This window comes from Macaca thibetana, chromosome 6, assembly GCF_024542745.1.
Source record: "Macaca thibetana thibetana isolate TM-01 chromosome 6, ASM2454274v1, whole genome shotgun sequence".
NCBI classification, from domain to species: Eukaryota; Metazoa; Chordata; class Mammalia; order Primates; family Cercopithecidae; genus Macaca; species Macaca thibetana.
Window position 1 is genome coordinate 11,378,228 of NC_065583.1, and position 20,809 is coordinate 11,399,036.

Below are 20,809 nucleotides of genomic sequence, written 5' to 3' on the forward strand. Positions count from 1 at the left end.
AACACAAAATGGAATCTCAGCGGCTTCAGCCAGCGGGGACCAAGGTTAGCTTTGTATTCGTGGTCCTCCTACCCTCATCCTAACAGAGAAGCAAGGCTTTCTTCTGCCCCTAGACTGGAGACCTGTGAGCAGTACAGAGAGGGTGGTCAGTGGCGACAGTAAATGAGCTCCCGTGAGTCTTTTTCAGAAGTCCTGGCTTCTCTTTCCTCCAGGTGGCCCAGGAGGCTGATGCAATTTCCTTATTTCCACATCCTCTCCCCCAAAGCTCCTCTCCCTGCCTGCCTGCCTTTAAGCAGGGTCCCCCCTCCTGCACTTCTGGGTGGGGTGCAGGTGGATAAAGGGGAAGAACCCCCGCCTCACCAGAGCACCTGGCCAACTGTGATGCATGGGCGGTGCGGACCTGCACCCAGGGGCAGTCCCCCAGCAGAGCATGAGAGCAGAATGGGGGCAGGAACAGGCCTTTGGTCTTGTTTGCACTGACCCTTGTCTCATCCAGGTGGCTCTGGCTGGTCACTGCTGTCAAACTCTAGCACAGGAATTCAGAACAGGGAGATAGGGAGTGGCAGGCTGCAGAGAAAGCCTAAGACTAGACCTCAAAAAGGGAACTCCAGGCACACGGCCCGATGTTGCTCGGCAGGGAAAGCATTTAGTCATCATTTATTCAACCTTCCCCGGCTGCAGGTGCTTGAGGCACTCACTCTACGTGATTCCCATGTGGTGAACGCTTTTGCAGGGCTCCCGTTCTCATGGGAATGGATGGCCAATAAATCCATAAACAACTAAATAAAAAGGATCGTTTCAGTTGCTGGCACATTTTTAATTACAGAACTTGTCATCAAGAGTGACTGGGGGCAGGCGGGATAATTTTGGAACAGCAGCACATCTGGATAGGAGCCGGGAAGAGGACTTGACCCACAGAGGCTCAGCCTCGTTTCTCTTGGCTACAAGTCCAAAGTCATATCACAGGAGAAGAAAAGGGTGGGGAACTTGACTTTTACTGAGCAGCTTTTATGAGCCAGGTCCTGTGCCTGTCACACGTCCCATCTCATTCCATCTCCAGTAGCCACATGCGATGGAAATTACTGGCCCATTTACGGAAGGACACAGACTGAAGATGGGGAATGGCTTGTCCAAGGCTGTCCTGCTGGTGCAAGGCAGGGTTGGAGCCCAGGTCTGTCTGGGTCCAGAGCTTTCCCACCCTGCATCCTGCTTCCCTCCATGGTGATGATTTCACATCGCCACTTCTACCCTTGGGAAGCAGTGGCTTTCAGGGATTTGGGACCTGGGTCTGGTGAGAGAGGTGGCCCAGGGGAGATTCTATAACCCTAAGAAGACTGGGGAAGATGAGGGTCCCTGTGGCATGGCAAAGGAGGCCCAGGCCTTAGAAGGCTGATGAAGACCTGACTAGATTCACTCCTCCCAGGGCTATGGTGTTACAGCCTGTACTCTCCTGCCTGCCAGAGGGCCCCATTTCCAGCTACTTTTAATTTGGAGCAAACTAGCCGCTCCCCTGTGGTCCTGAAGTTAATAGGATGTCTGTGCAGCAGTGACAGGATAAATGGCCCTGAACGAATTATTCCTGCATGATATCAGGGTTATCTAGGAGAAAGACACGGAAGCTCCAGAGGGGCAGGTGATCCCACCTTCTTCTCTGCCCTCTGCTGTGGGACTATGGAGACCCCAGTGAACTGAGCACCTGGACAACCCAAATGGGTCAGGGAGCGCTGGGCCTGCTGCAGAGGGGCAAGGGTGGTGGGGTCAGTAGGCTGGGATGAAGGCTACTGGACATCAGGAGGGCCAGGGTGAACACATGCCCCTCCTGGCAGGCTCTAGCTTGGGGCTGGAGAGGGAGGCGGGGACCCAGAAGCCCTGGATAATCAAGCTTTCTTCCTGTGACAAGGCACCGGCACTCAGAGGTTCCAGAGCTATAGAGAGTGAGTGGGGCTGTGGTAACATGACCAGAGTGCTCGCTCAGCCCTCACTGCCAGGACAGTGAGCGAACCAGGACTCAGATGGGGGGACTCTCTTTCCCCAGGATGAGGTAGCTTTGAAGGTTAGCTTTTCACGGGACAGGTGGCATTCTCCTTTTGGTAGAGGACATGGTATCTCCCAGGTCTCAAAGTCCCCAGTGTGAAGGCCTCTGCTTTCCCAGACAATTCCAGTAAACAGCTGCAACACCTCAATTCCAGCCTCTGCCTAGTGTCCAAAGCTTTGTGTATTTTCCCACACCCAAGACCACTTCTCACACTTGCCCTGTAAGAAGGAAGAGCCATGGGGGAGCGGCCCAGTGACCCAGTGGAGGAGTAAGCAGAGACTATTCAGTGTCTGGCAGGTGCCTTGGGCCCGCACACCTGCCTGAGAGGGGATAAGGATACTAAGAGAGCATGGGTATGGCTGTCCTGCTGACCTTGGCCTCTGGAGTGTTCCCTTTCCCCATAACCCAGGTGATGACACTTTAATGGAATTTGTCACAATCTTTTGCATGACAGGTGGCTGCTCTGACAAGACCCAGCAGGGAAAAACCCACCAAGAAAATTAGTGGGTTGCTGGGGGACTCTCTGCTGGTGGCAAGGTGGGGAGTAGTGCAGGCAGGCATGACTTCTCCAGCCCTAGGAGTGCAGAGGAATGTACCTTGTCTTGGCACCAGCAGGACCTACGTTCTAATCCCAGCTCTGCCACTCACCAGGGGAGCCACCACACTTAGCTAAACCTCAGTTTCCTTATCTGCTGAAATGGTGATTGCAATCCCTACCTCCAGGATCAAGACTAGAATGAAGCAAGGAAGGTGCGTAGGGCACAAAATGTAAGAGGGGGCCCTGCAGGAGCAGAGCTGGGATTTGCCTGTGAGCTGCTAGCCCTTACTCAATATCATCATTACATTAAAAAACAGTCCTGTGCCATTGATGTTATTATTATCTCCAATTAAAAGTGGGGAGCTTGGCTTGGGGTGGTGTTCAAATGACACAACTTCACACAGCTGGTAAGAGGCAGAGTTGGTACTCCAGCCTGGCCTGCCTGAAGGCAGAGTCATGCCCAGGTCCAAGGTCAGTCTCTTGAGGATCTTGAACAGCAAGAGGAGGAGGCATGAGGAACAGTGTGTCTCTGATGGGGGAGCTGAGGTTTTGTCTCGAAAAAAGAGGAACAGCCTGGGCTGGGGCGGGAGGGGAGAGTTACAGCTCCAGGGCCTTGTCCTTGAGATAGATCTCATCTTCCCACACCCCTTTTCCCCACCCCCGCAGCCTCATGGGTGGCCTGGAGGACACTAGAAGCTCTCCTGGATCGGATTCCTCCCTTCTGCTCACTTTGGCTCTGTCATCCGTGCCTGGGGTAACATTTGTTCCCGGTGTGCAGAAGGAGATGAGTTTAAACCTCCCCAGCCAGAATGGAGCCTGCACAACTTCTGGCTCCTGCCAGAGGCCCCCAGGAAGTCTGTGAGGGGGGTGGGGAGCTGACTGTGCAGAAAGAGGAAGGGGCAGGTTCCCCAGACCCCTGATTTCACGAAGCATCCGAGCCAGGAGCTGAGCTTCTCCTAGGTTAGACAGCAGGCAGGGGCCTGACTCTGGGAGTCAGGCTTTTAACTCCAATAAGGAATCAGGTGAGAGAGATGGCTCTGGGCAGGCCCTTAAGAAAAGAAGTTCAGCAGAGAGGAAGCAGTGGTCTAAAGTCATCCAGTGGTCAGATGTGGTGACTCATGCCTGTAATCCCGGCACTTTGGGAGGCCAAGGTGGGAGGGTCTCTTGAGTCGGGAATTTGAGATCAACCTGGGCAACATAGTGAGACTTTGTCTTTACAAACATTCAAAAATTAGCTGGCTGTGGTGGCACACACGTGTGGTCTCAGCTATTTGGGAGGCTGAGGTGGGAGGATTGCTTGAGCTCAGGAAGTCGAGGCTACAGTGAGCCACGATTGCATCACTGCACTCAGCCTGGGGAACAGAGTGAGACCCTGCCTCAAAATAAATAAATAAATAAAGTCATGCAGTAACTGACAAGGCCATAGGCTCTCACAAAGTGATCATGAGATGTTGCTGTCAGAACTGTGCCTAGTGCTGAGAAAACAAGTAGTGAGTGAGAGGGAGTCCCAGGCCGGAGGGGCTCTCAACCATGAGAGTATCAGATAATAACAGTAGTCGGATCCGTTCAACACTACTGTGCACCTAATAGGCAGGGAGCTTTATCTATACAATCTCATTCAACCCCATAAGAAGGGTATTGTAATTCGACTTTATAGATGAGGAAACTAAATGCCAGGGAGGTGAGAGACCCAGTCCGAGGCTTCCGAGCCAGTGTGCAGCGTTCAGGGATGTCTCAATCTAGAAACCAACTGTGCTTCTCACTGCATTCGTGGTTAGCAAATTTTTTTAATGCCAAAGAGATTCTTTAAATTTGAGAGAAATCCAGTCAATAAAACAAATAAAAATAGAGCCGGAGGGGTGGGAGTGGGGATGCCAGAGGCCTGCCCACCCAGCCTTTCCTTCTGGGAACAATCTTAATGCCCTTCCCTAGACACTACACAAGCTCAGACAGAGCCTGAATGTTTTATGTGGCGGGAGGCTCACGCAGGCTGGAGGCTGGGGCTGAAGCTAAACAGAGTTCAGAGAGCATTTGCTGAGCACCTGTGGGACAGGTGTTGCATAGTGCTTCCTAGAAAGCTCCTGCACCAGGTGGCATCTCAGGCTGATGGCTGATGTCTGTGCCGTGCAGTGCTGTTTCATTCATTTAATACAGTAACACACATACTCCATTCTGGGCACCATACTAGTAGCTCTGGCTACAGTGGTAAGCAAAAAAATGCACACGGTCTTGCCTTCATGGAGCTGAAGTCTAGTGGGGAAGAGAGCCTTTAGCAAACATGTTCCTAAAAGGAACACAGATCACAAATTATGATCAGGGTAGGAAGGAAAGTTCAAGGTTGATGAGATATGTGAGCAGGTGGACATGAGCAGTTTATCTTTGCAATAAGCACTGATGAGAAATCTGGGTGAGCTGGCTTCTTAGACCGATGGCAAGAAGGATTGCTGGCATGGCAGGAGGTGGCCAAGGGTTAGGAACAGGCAGGACAGGGAGGGTGGTCCTGGACCCTCCTCGTTCCCCAGGTATTTGCAAGGCTGTTAAGAAACAGTAAATTGCCGTACCTGGTCCAATACATTCTTTGCATTCCTCAGTTCTGCAATGGACAAAGAAAAATCCCTCTCCTGAGGGTTGGATTACTGCAAATCTAGAACTCAGTGCAATGAATAATGAATAAGTGAAATCAAATTAAAACCAGAAATCATTAAGCAGTCATAATGTATCCACATAGGGTCGAATCTAAACCCACCTGGGGAGGTGTAAACATGAGAAAGCCATTTTCTGGACTCTCTGCAGGCCTTTCTCAGCTACCCTGCTCCCAGCCTGGCCCTGCTCCCGTGTTCCTCACTATTTAACAAATATTCAGCAAACACCTGGATTGGGTAGAACACCAGTCGCCCAGCACGTGCCTGGCGCAGAGCCGGGGCTGTGTAAACACTTGGTCCTCTCTGCGGAGCTGAAGCAAAGAACACAGATACAATCCTGCCCCAGTGCCTGCCATGGGCTGCCGCTCTCAGCCCTGGCGGCAGGAAAGGCTCTACTGCAGCAGGTCACAGGAAGGCCAGGTCCCCACGGAGTCCCTTCTGTGTCACAAGGATCTTAGTTTCTGGGATTCTGAGCAGAGAGAGGGAGCTGTCCTGACCCGCCAGCTGTTTCCACTGCAGAGGCCAACACTCTGATGCTGCTCCCTCTTCCAGCTTCAGCCTCCTCCCACCTTCTCAGTGCTGCCTCTCTTCGTCTCAGCTTAGATGTCACTTTTGGAGGTGCCCCTTAGTCTGCCCCAGACATCTCTTCTCTATGCTTGTTGACCCCCATGGTCCCCCCATCTCAGCACTCCTTCCAGGGAGTATCTGCATGTGAGGTCTGGGTACCCATCAGACTGTAGGTGGGGACAAGCCCTCTTGATGGAGGGCTTGTGTCTTATTCATTCACATGTCTGTTGTCTTGCAATAAGCATGGCACAGAGTAGGTGCTCAATAAATAAACTGAGCGAATGAACACAGGCAAATATGCAGAAGAAAATATCTTCCTGATCATTTATTCAAGTGGCCATCTACCCTCGCTCTGTTTCTGTCCCTGTCTCTGTCTCTCTCTCTCAAATACACATGCACACAGAGTTCTTTGCCCATGCTCTCTCCTTTGCCAGCTTGCTTTTTCAGTCACCCCTCTTGCTGCATAATGGCCTTCTGTGATCTCATTCCTCTTTTGGTGCTGCTTGGGAAGTACAGACTCACCTGTAGGAGTGAGTCAGGAGCAGATGAGGAGCTCTGACCCTGGTCCTGCCAGGGGAATGGGTTGGGGTCTCTCTCTGCAGACCCATGTTCATCTCAGCCCTGACCCTACCCTCACAGCTGGTCATGGCAACACACTCCACAAAGGGATTCCTTGGCTAGGTGCCGCTGGATCTTTGCACCAGTGCTAGGAGGTAGACAGGCTGCAGGTAATGGACTCGTTTTACAGATGAAGAAACTGAGGCTCAGAGAGGCTGTGACTTGCCCAGGTAGCAGAATCAGAGTTGAGACCTAGGTTTCCTTAGGCCAAAGCTCTTTCTGTTGCACTTATGGGAAACCCCCACGATCCCCCTATCTCGGCATTCAGTGTGACATCCAGGGAGCATCTGTGTGTGGGGTCTGGGTCGCCACTAGACTGCAGGTGGGGACAAGCCCTCCATCAGAGGCTGCGACGGGATGCTGCCTCACACTCCTCACCCTCTTAGGTCCTGCTCTCTGTAATGTGGAAAGAAAACCTTCCAGTTGTCTCTGAGGATTGAATGGGGAAACTTTGTGAAATTTCCTAACCCCTTTGCTTTCTCCTTCTCCAGGAGGTAAAGCCACTGAGAGCAACCACAGCTACACCCATTAACCTCCTGTTCACCCCACTTCTGGCCGCCAGTAATTCTGCCAGGCAGCCTGGCCCTCCGCAATGGGGGCTCAGCCCACCTGGGTACCTTGGAGGAGCAGCGCCCCATTTCAGAAGGATGGTAGGGAAATAACAGGAAGGTCAGAACATCCCAACGAAGGAGATAAACAGAATCCCATCATTCCCACCACCCACACATACCACACAACGTACACCGGGCCAGACCCGCTAGGCAGCAGGCACCTGAGCCATGTCATGAGATCTGGCTGCACATAGCCTTTCTCTGCTCTCACTGTTATTTTTCAAAAACCCATCAAAGGTTTGTGGGCTCCTTCCCTGAATATTCTGCCGGCTGCTTCCAGTGCCTCTCCCCCCCCCCCAGCACCCAAAAGACTCTTCCTGAAAGACAGCATGAATATTTAAAGACATTTTTTCAGCCAGTGGAACCACATCACGCTGCCGCTCTCCCTTGACATCATCTCCAGAAAGTTGGCCGGATCCCTCCGAGGGCCTCACCTTCCCTGGTGCCGAGTGTAAAACGGGGTTTAAGACACAGGGCCAGGCCCTGAGGAGTTAGCCTTCTTTCTGCCTCCCGGCTGTGGGCCCATCTGGGGCTGCAGCCCTAATTCTGTTCCACAGCCACTTTCTGGTCTGCCCAGACAGTCACTCCTGCAAACCACCTGCCACCCCAGTTCTTGGAGAAGCCGAAAAGACAGGCATGGACATAGGCATGAAATGTGGAGGGACAGGGATCCAAGAAAGCAGAACAATGAATGCAGCCCCAGAAGCACGAGACCCTGGAACCCTACGAGAGGAAGCTCTTGGCACCTGAGGTGAAGAGCTGATCCAGTTTCTTGAATCCACCAGTGCAGAGCAGATTCCGGTCCATCACCACCTCCCGCTGGCCCCCTCAAGCGTCTCTGTTCTGCAGAATTACTCACAACCCACTGCATCAAATCTCTCTTTTATCAACAAAATACAACCCTCCGTGGATAACTTCTTGAAACTCCAGTCACGCTAAGCCACTTCCAATGCTCTGGAAAGGGTTCTGTCCCTCTGCCCGCCCATAACCTATCAGCCACACACCACCAACTCCATTTCCAAAGTTCCAGGCAATTACAGCCAGCTGAGTTCCCTGGCTGGGAACTCAGAGCCAGGACCCACGTTGTCAGCAACCTCGAATCCCAGCCACCAATTTCCCCAGCCTTGTCCAAGACCTGGGTGCACCAGAATGGCCACGCTCAGCACACCGAGGCAATACGACCAGCCAGGTCATATCAAGACAGAAAGCAGGGGCAAGGCCAGTTTCCATACCTTTGCTGAGGGTCCCAGTGATGAGCTTAAAGATGGTCTGGGCAAATTTCACGAACCCGAGCTTGCATCTTTTGGAGCAGCCGCTCATGGTGGTGGAGGGGAGCCAGGCTCTGTTGTCAGCACCCAGAAGGGACAGCACCCACCTTATGCACCCCAGGAACTTGGAGCTTGCCTGGGTGAACCCTGAGTGACGGATGCACCCCCAAAGCCAGGCTCTGGGAACAGCACAGCTGCCTCTGCAGCGAGTCTGGCTTCAGCATCCAGAGAGCCTGCAGGGCAAACTCTCCCTCCCTTTCTCCACCCACTCCTGCTGTGCACTTAAGTCCTCGCCACGGGAGGACCTCAGGATGCCAGGGCCAGGACAGCACTGCCGGGGCACAAGGTACTCCAAGGGAACCGAGGAGGAGAGTAAAGCTGAGCAGAGCAGGGAGGGAGGAGCTGGAGCTCTCCCAGGCTTTGCTGACTGTCTTTCTTACATGGCAGCGGTAATGTAGCAATTAATACTCAAGTCAGAAGGGAGGGGACTGCTACGCAGAAAACACTCAGCCCCACAGTCTCCCACACTCGCTCTCCCACTCTTTCCTTCCTGGTTAATCTGATAGATCAATTCTCTGTGCCTTGATCAGGATCTGGAAGAACTCCCCGCAGAGCAGGAAGCAGCTGTCGGCACTCAGCAGAAAGTTTGTAGGCAGCCTCAGAGTGGCCTGGTTTGCATCTCAGAGAAGCTGGGCTGAGTGGAGCCTCCGGGGAGCCGGCCTGTGAACATCGGACAGACAGACAGAGCCCACGCAGCCTGTCCAGTAACCTTGGCACCAACAGCAGGTGATGTTTGCCTTCCTGACTTGGAAAGGACAATGCCCCGAGCACCTCCTGCTCCAGGTATCCCCGACTCAAAGTCAGACTACTGAGTTCCAGCCTCCATCCCTGCGGAGCAGTCACGAGTCTGCTCTCTCACTGGGATAGGAAAGGAGTGCAATTAGGGCTTTTCTTGATTGAGATAGTATTCCTCAGAAATGTCATAAAGGAATGACCGAGTTTCATATAATTAGAATACAATGCAACACTCTTAACAGTGAAACTGCAAGGCAGTATGCACATGTGAAGTCCAGCTATTGCTCCATTAAAAACCTGGCTGCCATTCAGTACCAGAGGCTGCGTGAGTTGGAAGGGACCTTGGTGGCAGGAACATCTCATCCCACCCTCTTCACTGGGTGTGAACCTCCCCCAAAACAACCCTGCTTTGCTTTCTTCAGAAAGTCCTTGTGGGCCCTGGCCATGGGCACATCTGTGAATGTAGTGTGGCTACGTGTGAACAGCAGATATGAAACACCTTCATCTGAATAAGGCTATGCACTGGAAACTCTCTTCTTCTGCCCCAACTGTCTCCCTTTAATCTGCTTCTCTGGGATGTTCAAGAGGAATCAGTTGCTTAAGAGACAGAGAATGGAGACTGCCAGTTTACAAAATGCCAGATAAGCCAGAACTCATGTATCAGGTCTGATTTTTACCCCATGTTCTGGGAGTCAGTGTGGAAGTGAATCTTCAAGAAAGAAATACCAGCCCTTAGAGTGGTCATCAACAAATGTCAGCTCTGAAAAGAGGTCTGGGAGACAGTCTGCAAACTCAGAGCCTTTTCAAAGCCCCAAAACCCTCAAGCCTTGTCAGCATGGTAGGAGTCAGAGCATATAAAACAGAAGTAGCTCTGGCAGGAAATACCCCATTGTGCTGGATGTCTTAGGGCTTGAAATTATCGTTTTATTCACTCTCTGTCTTAAGAGTTGAAGGTCCCAGATAAAAGGCACATGGTGTCCGGGAATGTTAAAGGCACTTAGCCTTTGGTTCACTCATTCACTTATCCAATATTTACTGAGCTCCCAGTGTGCAGGAAAGAGCTGAGCACCCAGGGTACAGAAAGGGCTGAGCCAGACAATTGAGATGACAAGGTCAGAGCTCTCATGGACTTACAGAGGAGGGGATTCGCCACGAGACACTCAGTCCTTGTTGAGAATCAGTTTATCTAACTAACTTCTTTCACTTTGCAGAATCTTAGTGGGATTGAGGCATGAGGCAGGTAGGTGTTAAGAGGATCATGGAGCACGACCTGGCAGGCAAGGAGTGGGCAAAGAGCAGACAACCTGGGCACCACAGAGGAGAAAGATCAGAGACAGAAAGTTTGGAGGGAGGGTGTGGGACCCATCTGATCATTTTACCAACAATAATACTGTCCTCTGAATAGGTGAGTTCACTTTGCAGGACATAGGACTCTCAGCTATGCCCAGTTGCTCCTCCCTTCCATCCCATCAGACAGGGTAAGACTAAAAATCGAGAAGCCAAAGAAAAAAAGGCTGTGACAGTAGTGATATTAGGTGATCCAGAACTCAGACTTCAGCCTAGAAATCTGGTCAGGAATCCTGCTGGAGGAAAGACTGCCACGAGACTGTTAGCAGCCTCTGTTCAGGGATGATAAGAGATATCCAGGGTGGATCTGCATTTGGGCCCCAGTTCAGGAATCCCAACATTTGACTATATATTGGGAAAGAAACAAAAGCATATGTTGTTTGCTCTGGCAAATCCTATGAACATCCCATAGCTCCTCCAAGCCAGATGTGTAACGGATAAGAGCATAGATCTTCGCACCAGGTATTTACTGACTCACTTGTTTATCCTACACATGCATATTGAAAGTATACCATTATCATGGACTCTGCGCCAGGTGCTGAGGATACAGTGGTGGATAGAACACACAAAGTCCCTGGGCTTATTGACATTATATTCATGTGGTCCAGGGAAAAAAACAGTCAACAAATATGTCTCTGTACAAGAGAGAGTGCTTTAAAGAAAAAGAAAACTAATCAAATGGATAGAGAGTAATGGGAGCTCTGATTTCAGATAGGGCCACTGGGGAAGGCTTCTATTAAAATGACATTTGAGCAGAGACCCAAACCAGCCATACAGCTCCCCGGAGGGGAAGAATATTAAGGCTGAGAGAATAACAAGTGCAAAGGCCAAAGACAGCCCTGAGCTCGATCCTAGGGTTGAGCTCAACTCAGCAGCCATTGAACAAACAGGTTAGCCTCACTGAGCCTCAATTTTTTCTTCTGTAAAGTGGGAATAATAATCCCTGACTCATAGGGTCTAGGGAAGGTTTAAATGAAATTAATGTGCTTAATATAGTGCCTGGCATAGTACATGGCAGAGGTTATTATGTCAATGGCAAAGGTTATTGCTGCTACTCCTACCTCTCCTACTATTGATGCTGATGCCATTCCTGCCCCATCCCCAAAATAACCCCCTACCAGCTATGTGACTAGACAAGAAACATTCTCTACCAGTCTGGAGTCCTGAACACCTACTATGTGCCCAGTCCCAGGCAAACGCTGTGGAGGGCTCCAAAGGAAGTGTGAGGTGGGATCGTTGTCCTCACATGAAGCCATTATAAAACAACTTTTATCAAGGGAGGGGTAGAGAATTCCAGAAGAGGAAGAGAAGATTGAGATCACTGAAGCTGTGGTGAGTGGAAAAGAACTCACAGAGGTGGAAACCAAGCAAGCACAGAAAAAGGAAGGTGAAAATAAATAGAGGCTGTGCAGGTGAGACTTTTTAACTGTTGGAAATTACGGAGCCAGCTCTTCGATGTTTATCTCTCCCAGCAGCAGGCATTTTGGATTCTCCTCTGATCTCTACAAGGCATCATGTGTTTGAACTCTCAGCCTTGGACGAATAAGTCAGGCCCAGAGAGGGTCAGCAGTATCCAAAACACCACACAGCAACATCCCCCAACACATGGGCAAGGGACTCAGTGTGCCAAGAACATTCCCAGCAAAGGAAGGCAAGGTGTGCCAGTAGGCAGCGCATGATAGGAGAGTACAGGAGAGAATTGTGCTCTGTGCAAGGAATGTGCTATTCTGCAAATAAGGAAGAGGGAAGAGGATTTACGTAGCACCCGAGACCCGAGAAATGAGACCATCAGCAGCCATGTGTTAGTCAGCCTCTGGGTCACAGATGTGCGTTATCCAAAGGAACTTGGGAAGTCAGAGTTTTCTCTCCACCTGAAACGTTTATGGGAATCTTCACACCCCAGTTCCAGGCGGAAGTAGGACAGGCAGATGGGGGCTCCAGCTGGTGTCTGGGCCTGGGAAAGTGCTCCGACTTTGAGTGCAAGGCCAAGAAAGGACAAACAATCTGTCCTTCAGAAGGTTGAACGGCTGTCCTCCTCAGTGATGATAATGATAGCATCATTCACCAAGTTTCTTCCCCGTGCAGGCGACTGCTCTAAGTACGTACATACCTTAAATCTTTATTATAGCCCTATGATGTAGCTATTATGATATTATCTATTCTATAGGTGAGGAAACAGAGGCCCAGAGAGGGAAAGTAACTTCTTGATGGTCACACAACTGAAGCTGAATTTGAATCCAAGATCATTTGACATTTGACTCTAAAATTTACAAAACCTTATTTGATATCTCACCAGGGCTCAAAATTAAAGTGACTCACAGTGTTAGAGAGGTATATTTTGCCTCAATATAAGTTAGTAGCTGTCTATTATAATCATACGCTCTCCGTCTCTGGATGCATCGTGGAGAGAGATTGAAGATACTTGTTCTGGAAAGAATTCCCTCTAAGGCCAGGGTTGTAGCGTGGGAGGGGAGGCAGGAAATGACTAGACAAGGGATCAGTCACTGTCCAGCCAGGAGAAAGAGACCACAGCAGCCAGTTTAACAGAGAGAATCTCACATAAAGACTTGTTAAGCTAACATTGGAGGACTGCAGGAGGCTAAAAGGAACACTGAGGAATCATAGAGGTAGGAACTGCAGGAAGCAGCTACCACTCCTAGAGCTGGGTGGGGGTGAGTAGAGGGCAAAGGAAATCGAGGCTGGAATCCCCTGGACCTAGAACTTCAGCAAAGGGGCCCAGTGATGCTGAGACCTAGACTTCTGCAGAGGCAGTGCCTGCTGGCTGATGCTGATGTCCTGAGGTTTTGTGATGAGCTTCATTCTGGGAGTTAAAGAAAGAAGAACACTACAAACTGCAACCAGCTGCTGCAGCCGGAACGTATTTGATGCCAGGGTCAAGAACTATTGCCTTGTAGTTGCAGGCAGAAGTGAACTAGAAAAAAACCTCTTTTTCCAGCCTGCACCTCTCTCCCCCCATAGTGACAGAGCTTGTCACAGGGCTGCTTGCAAAGCAGAAATGAGCAGAGCAGAGCAGGGAGCCCTGAAACCTGAGTGTGAAGGACTTAAAAACCAGTGCCATTCAGATGTCTTCCTTCCTAAAATCCTAGAGCCTTTTTCTCCTCATGTGTTCATTCAGCACATATTTACCCGACACCTACTATGTGCCAGCCATTAGGGATATGCTGGTAAATAAGAAAATCCCTTGCCTCAGAACAGAAAACCACACACTGCATGTTCTCACTCACAGGTGGGAATTGAACAGTAAGATCCCTTGGACACAGGAAGGGGAACATCACACACACACTGTGGCTTGCTGTGAGGTGGTGGGAGGGGGAGGGATAGCATTAGGAGATATAACTAATGTAAATGACTAGTTGATGGGTGCAGCACACCAACATGGCACATGTATATATATGTAACAAACCTGCGCGTTGTGCACATGCACCCTAGAACATGAAGTATAATAATAATAAAAAAAGAAAATCCCTTGCCTCATGGAAATTGCATTTTACAGGCTGAGCAGGGGAGGGGGTTCTCAGACCACAAACAAACAGATTCATAAGGTAGAGAATTTCAGGCAGTGAAAATCCTGATGAAATGAAGAGTGTCTGGTCTGTGTTTTCTAATGAGCAGAATAGGGCTATCCCAGACTTTGCTGGTCAGCTGATAGAAAAACCACAAAGAGGAAAGGGGCAGGTTCCACGGGGGTCATGATCATTGTCATAATCATTACAGAAATATCACTGTGATGTGTTACACTGTTGCCAGGTGCTGTTCTGGGTGTTTTATTTGGATTAACTCATCCTAGTCTTGTAACAAGCTCATGAAGTAGGTATTAGTATTTATTAAACCCATTTTATAGATGAGGAAACGGAGGCTTAGGCAAGTGATGTTATTTGTACCGGTGGGAGGAAGGTTGAGCAGTGTGATTAATGACTGATTGGGGGAAGGCACGGGGGAAGCGGAGGGAGGCAAAAGCCATCAGTAGTTCTGGAAACAGAAACAGGAAAGGTATAAAGAGAATCCGGTCTGGGGAGGGAGACGGTTACAGATTTTGTGTGTCTTCGGAAGACAAATATCCAGCCGGTAGATGGAAATGAAGATGAGGAACTCAGGAGAGCAGGAAGGAGCTAGAATTCTCATAAATAAATGATTTTTGTTGCTGCTAAGGAAGAAAATAAATGTGGCATCCCGGCAGGCCAAATATATTAGCATTTAAATACAGGCTTACACAGGTGGGTTTAAAAAAAGCAATTTCCTAAGAATTAAATCAGATTTTTTTCTTCTCTAAGTCTTAGAAAAATCAGTTCTGCTTGAGTGTGGTCCTCAGAGAGGGATTCTGCCTTGCTCTAGGGGCAGACTAGCTCCACGTTCTCAGTGGGGCTCCATGTCTTCTTCCCATTATAATTACGAGAAAATGATGCCTAAAAGCCGAGGGCAATTCATCAGCACTGTTTGCTAGAGTTTCGAAGGCTCGTTTGTTCTGAGAGAAGGGCACCTCATGTTGGGGTCTAGATGCACTCTGTACTCAGCTATGTCAGCAAGTCTGCAGGGGCTGGTTAGGCAAGATAGAGCAATCTCCGTTTTGCCATGGAAGTGGTAAGAAGGGCCAATGTGCAGCTGCTGGTGCTGCCAGGGCAGAGATGGGAAGAGACCAAGTTGGTCCTTGAAGCAGACCTTTCTCTTTCTGTTGCCTCCAAATGCCCAGGGTCTTTATACCACCTCACTGCTGCCTGTTGACATGTCCTTCCCTGTTCTGCCTTTTTTGCTCTTGTTGCATGCTATGCTAAAAACTGGACTCAGTCCTGGAGCACTACAGGGGCTCCTTTACTGTGTGATCGTGGAAAGAGAAGAACCATTAAATTGGATACCAAAGGCCACAGGTATGGACACTGGCTGGTCCCACAATGGGACCAAGAGAAAACCCTACAAGACAGACTAATTTATATCTTACATCCACTTTCCCCTCTGCTTTCTAGAGTCATGAAAAGCAGGACACAGCTGCATAAAGGAGAGAGATTAGGGCAGGGATCCCAATTCCTAGATGCAAATTGATTGTCGATGCTACTTTTCTGTCACTTTCCCATCGAAATATACCTGACCTGTGTTCCAGGTGCTCGGGGCTCTGCTTTTCCCAAATGGCCCAGCTGGTTTTTTCCACACCCTCTGTCTCCAGGAACTGCATCATCAATGTCCCAGAGCCCCCAGGTCAGAACAGTGGGAGTCATTAGCAACTCCTCCCTATCCTCTTCCACCCAGCTTGCCCATTGCCAGCTCCTGTTACTTCTACCTCCTTAGTGTCTCTCTGATCAGCCCATTTCCTACAAGTCACACGCAAGTTTTTCTCAAAGTATGGTCCAGGGTCCTTGTAGTGGATTGAATGGTGGCTCCCAGAAAGACATGTTCACATCTTGCAACTTGTGAACATGGTGACTTATTTGAAAAAGGAATCTTTGCAAAGTAATCAAGCATCTTGCAATAATGAGATCATCCTGGATTATCTGGCTAGACCCTAAATCCAATGACAAGTGTCCTTACAAGAAACAGAAGATAAGGCAGACAAAGGAGGAGGTAGCAATGTGAACACAGAGGCAGAAATGAAAGTGGTGAAACCACAAGTCAAAAAATGCCTGGAGCCACCAGAATCAGAATTTCCCCGAGAGCCTCGGGAGGGAATACCACCTGATTTTGGACTTTTGCCCTTCAGGACCATGAGAGAAAAAATTTCTGTTGCTTTAAGCTACCCAGTTTGAGGTAATTTGTGACAGCAGCCACAGGAAACTAATATAGTTTATTTAAATCATAATTACTTACAGGAGTTACCAAAAATGTGGATTTTAGGGCCCATGCCCAGACACTTGGAGGACTGACTCTCAAATTTCAGCAACCATCACAATCGCCTGGGAACCTGGTAAAATCCTGAGTCCTGGGCCTGCTCAGAATACTAGCCTCTGGGCGTGGGCCTTGGAATCTGTATTTTAATAAGTCCTCCAAGTAATTCTAAGAACAGGGACTATGACCTCTTCATCCTGGTACCCTAGTGTCTGGCACAAAGCCCAGGGCAGAAGAGGAGTAAGAAAGTTAACTGGAGGAATAAATAAGTGACATTCAGAAACACACAACCATGGCTTCTGAGTACATAGAGATGGAGTCATCAAGCCTATTCAGCAGCTGGAGAGAACGATGTTCCCCACCTCCTTCCCTAAAAGACATCTTTCTTGGTCTCCTGACTGACAAGGGGAATCATTTTATGTAGTTGTGGAGGAAGGGAACTTGTGTCTGTGTACCTACTAAGTGCCAAGCACCATGTCAGGCAAGTTCGTCTCACAGAATAGTGAATGGACTCCGTCCTCCTCAAGTCCCAACACAGTGCTGGCCGTGGAGAGCTTGTAGAGACTATGACAATCAGACAAAAGTTCTCTGGTCCTGGAGTAACAGACGGACATGGAAGAAGACAGAACTGGGCCCCAGGGGAAGGGATCAGAGAGAAGCTGCTAATGGAGCCTCTCATTCCAAGTCCTGTCTTCTGGGTCCCAGAGTCTCAGCTAACTGGCCATAGAGACATCACAGCCCTGGAACCGATGAAGACATCACCTCCATGGCTGAGAGGCTGAGGATTGGGCAGGGGGGCTGAGAGTAGAGCCAGATCTCTTTTATCCCCCACCAACCATCACATCCTTCTCCTACCCCAAGACCTCCAGTGACCTCCCATTGCCATTCCAACAAAATCCGACATTCTTACTGGGACCCACAAAGCCCTGGGTGACCAGGTCCCAGTTGCCTCTCCATCCTCACATCTCTCCCGTCCCTCACTCCCTTCCAGCCCTTCTGGACTTCTTGTTGCTCCTCACACAGGCCAAGCATGCTCCAGAGGTAGAACCTCTGCATTGCTCTTCCTCAGCATGGAACATTGTATCCCCAGTTGTATCCCCAGCCAAGCTGATTGACACTTTATTGAGGTCTTTGCTTAAACATCACATCCACAGAGAGTTCTCTCCAACATGCATTAGAAAGGCACTCTGCCACTGTCTAGTCCTTCCCCGGTTTATCTTTCCTCAGAGTAAGTGCCACTCCCTGCCTCTCTGTCATATATTTGTCAGCCTAGTGTCTGCTCCCCTACTAGCCTGCACGCTCCAACAGCAGGGACTTGGGCTGTGTTCCTCTACGCTATTCCCAGCGCCTAGGGTGGCACGCGCCTTTCAGTAGTGGCTCTGAGAGTGTATGTTGAAAGTGTAAACGAAAAATAAAATTCTAAGCCCCACCAACTCACTGAATGAAGCTTCGTCTCAGCCAAGGGCACCCAACTAAACCTGAAAAACTAGTTCGGACCATGACAAGCAGTCAGGGGAGCTGTTGGACATGCCTTATTATACCCTCCTCCCTTTAGAGTTCAGGCACACAACTGACCCATTAAACATCAAAATAGAGACCCTAAGACGGACAGAAGAGACTCTCCGGAACAATAAGATACCAAATTCCAACCTGACTCTAGCATAGCATCACATGACAGACAGCAGGCCCTGAAATAAGCCGAAGTATTTTACCCCAAAATATATTTCTTTGACATCTTTTGAAATGACCCTACAAACTGTCTCTTGTGGGGAAATTTTACATTCTGTAGAGAATCCCTTTTCCTTTCTGGATCTTTTTCTGGTCCAGAAGAGATTGGCTGAGAAATACCTTTTCGGGGTCTGAATAAGAAACATTTGTCATCTATTGCCTCTGGGGCAGCCACCAATGAGACTTCATCTATGTAATAAGAACTTTGGTCTCTACAACCCCTTATCTTAACCCAGACACCATTTCTATTGATTCCGAGTCTTTAGATAATAACTTAACTCTCAACCAATTGCTAACTGGGAAATCTTTGAATCCACCCATGGCCTGTAAGCCATTCCCCATCCCTCAAGTTGTCCCACCTTTCTGGACCCAACCAATGTATGCCTCACATGTATTGATTGATGTCTTCAGTCCTCCTCAAACATGTAAAACCAAGCTGTAACCCAGCCACCTCAGACACATGTTCTCAGGACCTCTTGAGGCTGTGTCATGGGTTATGATCCATAACTTTGGCAAAATAGCTTCTGAATTGACTGACCTCTGTCTCAGATACTTTCTGTTTTCCAAAGGACAGAATGCCCACCTCCTCACTGTTGGACAGTTGGCCTGTCCCGCTCTTCAGGAAAGTAGGCACCCTCCTGCCTCCTGAGTACTTCGGGCTCCAGATGTTCCAGTAGCCACACTCTGTTAAACAAATCCACCTGAACATGCTTGAAATCTGGGTCTATTCAGGACCTTTCCTAGTTTAGAGCAATACTGAATCTGGATAATAAGGGTTTTGGAGCCTACGGGAGGAGAATTCAAAGCACGCTTTGAGGTAGGAATCATGATGGTTGCCTTGATAAACAACAGCTGTCAGAGGACACAGAAAGGTAAAGAGGGCTTAGAAAAGAGGAGAGGGAGGCTGGCCTCAAGTTATTGCAAAGAGTCATAGGGATTTTAGGAATACACAGGTCTAATATTTGACTTGAAGTTGTTTGTGTAACCATTCATTAGGTATGTGCACATAACCCAGTTATTCCAACCCATTAAGTCTTTATTTCCTTACCTTTAAAATGCAGCTAAGACTCCCTACCTAGTGGAACTGATGCCTGCATTGAACAGGGGGGTGACCAACTGCCTTGGTTTTCTTAGGACTAAGGGGTTTCCAGGGACACAGGATGTTTTGTGCTAAACAGAGACAATCCTGGGGCACCCTGAGGATAGCACAGAAAAGCCCTTGAACAGAGCACGAAACTCTCCCAACAACAATAGTAATGCCAGCGGACAGCCTGCATTATTTTAACCAAAGTTCTATACGGCTTTCAGATTTGTGGTCACTTGCATTTTACATTTTACAACATGCATTGTCACAAATGACCCCTAATCCTTTGTGGCACTAAGGTCTGGTGATAGAAACAGTAAAAGGGTAATTAGTCACGGGGGCCCAGTCCCTTTGACTTTTATGTTTTCTTCCCCTGTGCCCCCACCTGTCTGGGTCTTGTCCCCAGAGATCCATTTATGGAGAATATAAGAGCTGATCCTGCTGTTCACAGCCAGACAACAGACCATCCCCTAACACCTTCAAGGCTACCCACCAAGAAAGAGTGAAGAAAGGCCTCATGATGAGGTCAAACCACAGGCAGCACCGGGCCTGTGTCACAGCAATCCCTCCAGAAATTCATCCAGAGCCGGTGACGGAGGGAACTTGGAGAGGAAGTATTTATCGGTTAAGTAAGAGTCCCTTTAAATATTCATCTCCATTTTGGTAATTACATCAGTGCCTGGATGGGCCGGCAGAGTCCTGGGCGGCTAATGGGCGGACTGGAGATGATGGCAAGTTTGCCCTGGGTCCCAGAGTGGGGTGCTGTGTAGGCGCTGTTTCCCACACTCTGGTGTAATGCTCACTGCAGATCCGAGAAAACCACCCTTGTCATTGTGCCCAGGGCCTCAGAGGAGGGAATCAACTCAGTGGAATTCTAGCCCAGTGCCAAGCTGGAGCATTCTGGGAAGGGCAAGAGGCAACAGGCACTTCAGATGAGAATCCAGGCTTTGGGGTGACTTTACTTTGTTTTTCTCCATCCAGCCTGCAAGCTCGCTCATCACAGAGGAGGCTTCCCTGGCTCCTTTTATGCACATGCCTGCTGCACCACCCCGTCCAGGTTATCTCCCTGCCTGAAGAATGCCAACATCCTCATGTTCCTGTGAGCAAAGAAAAGTCAGGCCCCTTCACCTGTACAAGTCTCAATTTCTTTGTCTGTGATATGATTGGAAAAAGAGTTTCCAGGTTGTATATATCCAGGTGAAGTACAAATGAAATAACGTACAGTCTCCCACCACATAATGACATTTCAGCCAACAGTTGACCTCATATATGAAGGTGGTCCCATAAGACTATACTACTGTATTTTCACTGTACCTTCTCTATGTTTAGACAGACGGATTTAGATGGACTCACATTTGTGTTTAGATAGACAAATACTCACCGTTGTGTTACAACCGTCTGCAGTATTCAGGACTGTCCCATGCTGTGCAGGTTTGTAGCGTAGGAGCAACAGGCTGTACCGGAAAGCCCAGGTGTGTCATAGAATATGCCATCTAGGTGTGTGTATGTGCACTCTGTGGATGTTCGCACAACAGCAGATTCACCTAAGGACACATTTCTGAGAACGCATCCCTGCCGTTAAGTGATGCATGACTGTATGAGAATTTCATTCCTAATTGTAAATTGTTACACGAGCATGCAGTGGTATATGAGTGAGAGGCAGTGCCTTGTGGTGGTGAAGAGCCCAGTTTCTACATCTTCCAGCTATGTGATTTTACACAAACTGAACCTCATAAGCCTCAGT

At 49.1% G+C, this 20,809-nt stretch overlaps 2 protein-coding genes across 2 annotated transcripts in view; one reads left to right on the forward strand and one right to left on the reverse strand.

Moving 5' to 3' along the window:
* KCNIP1 (potassium voltage-gated channel interacting protein 1) overlaps positions 1-8,718 on the reverse strand; it is a 379,307-nt gene extending 370,589 nt beyond the window's left edge. The window contains exon 1 of the mRNA XM_050794353.1: positions 8,244-8,718. Coding sequence (XP_050650310.1) covers positions 8,244-8,331 — 88 coding nt within the window. The 5' untranslated portion in view covers positions 8,332-8,718. The remainder of the gene's footprint in view (positions 1-8,243) is intronic.
* The window catches only part of LCP2 (lymphocyte cytosolic protein 2), a 568,984-nt gene that overhangs the window by 452,909 nt on the left and 95,266 nt on the right, over positions 1-20,809 (forward strand). The gene's annotated exons all lie outside the window — the stretch shown is intronic.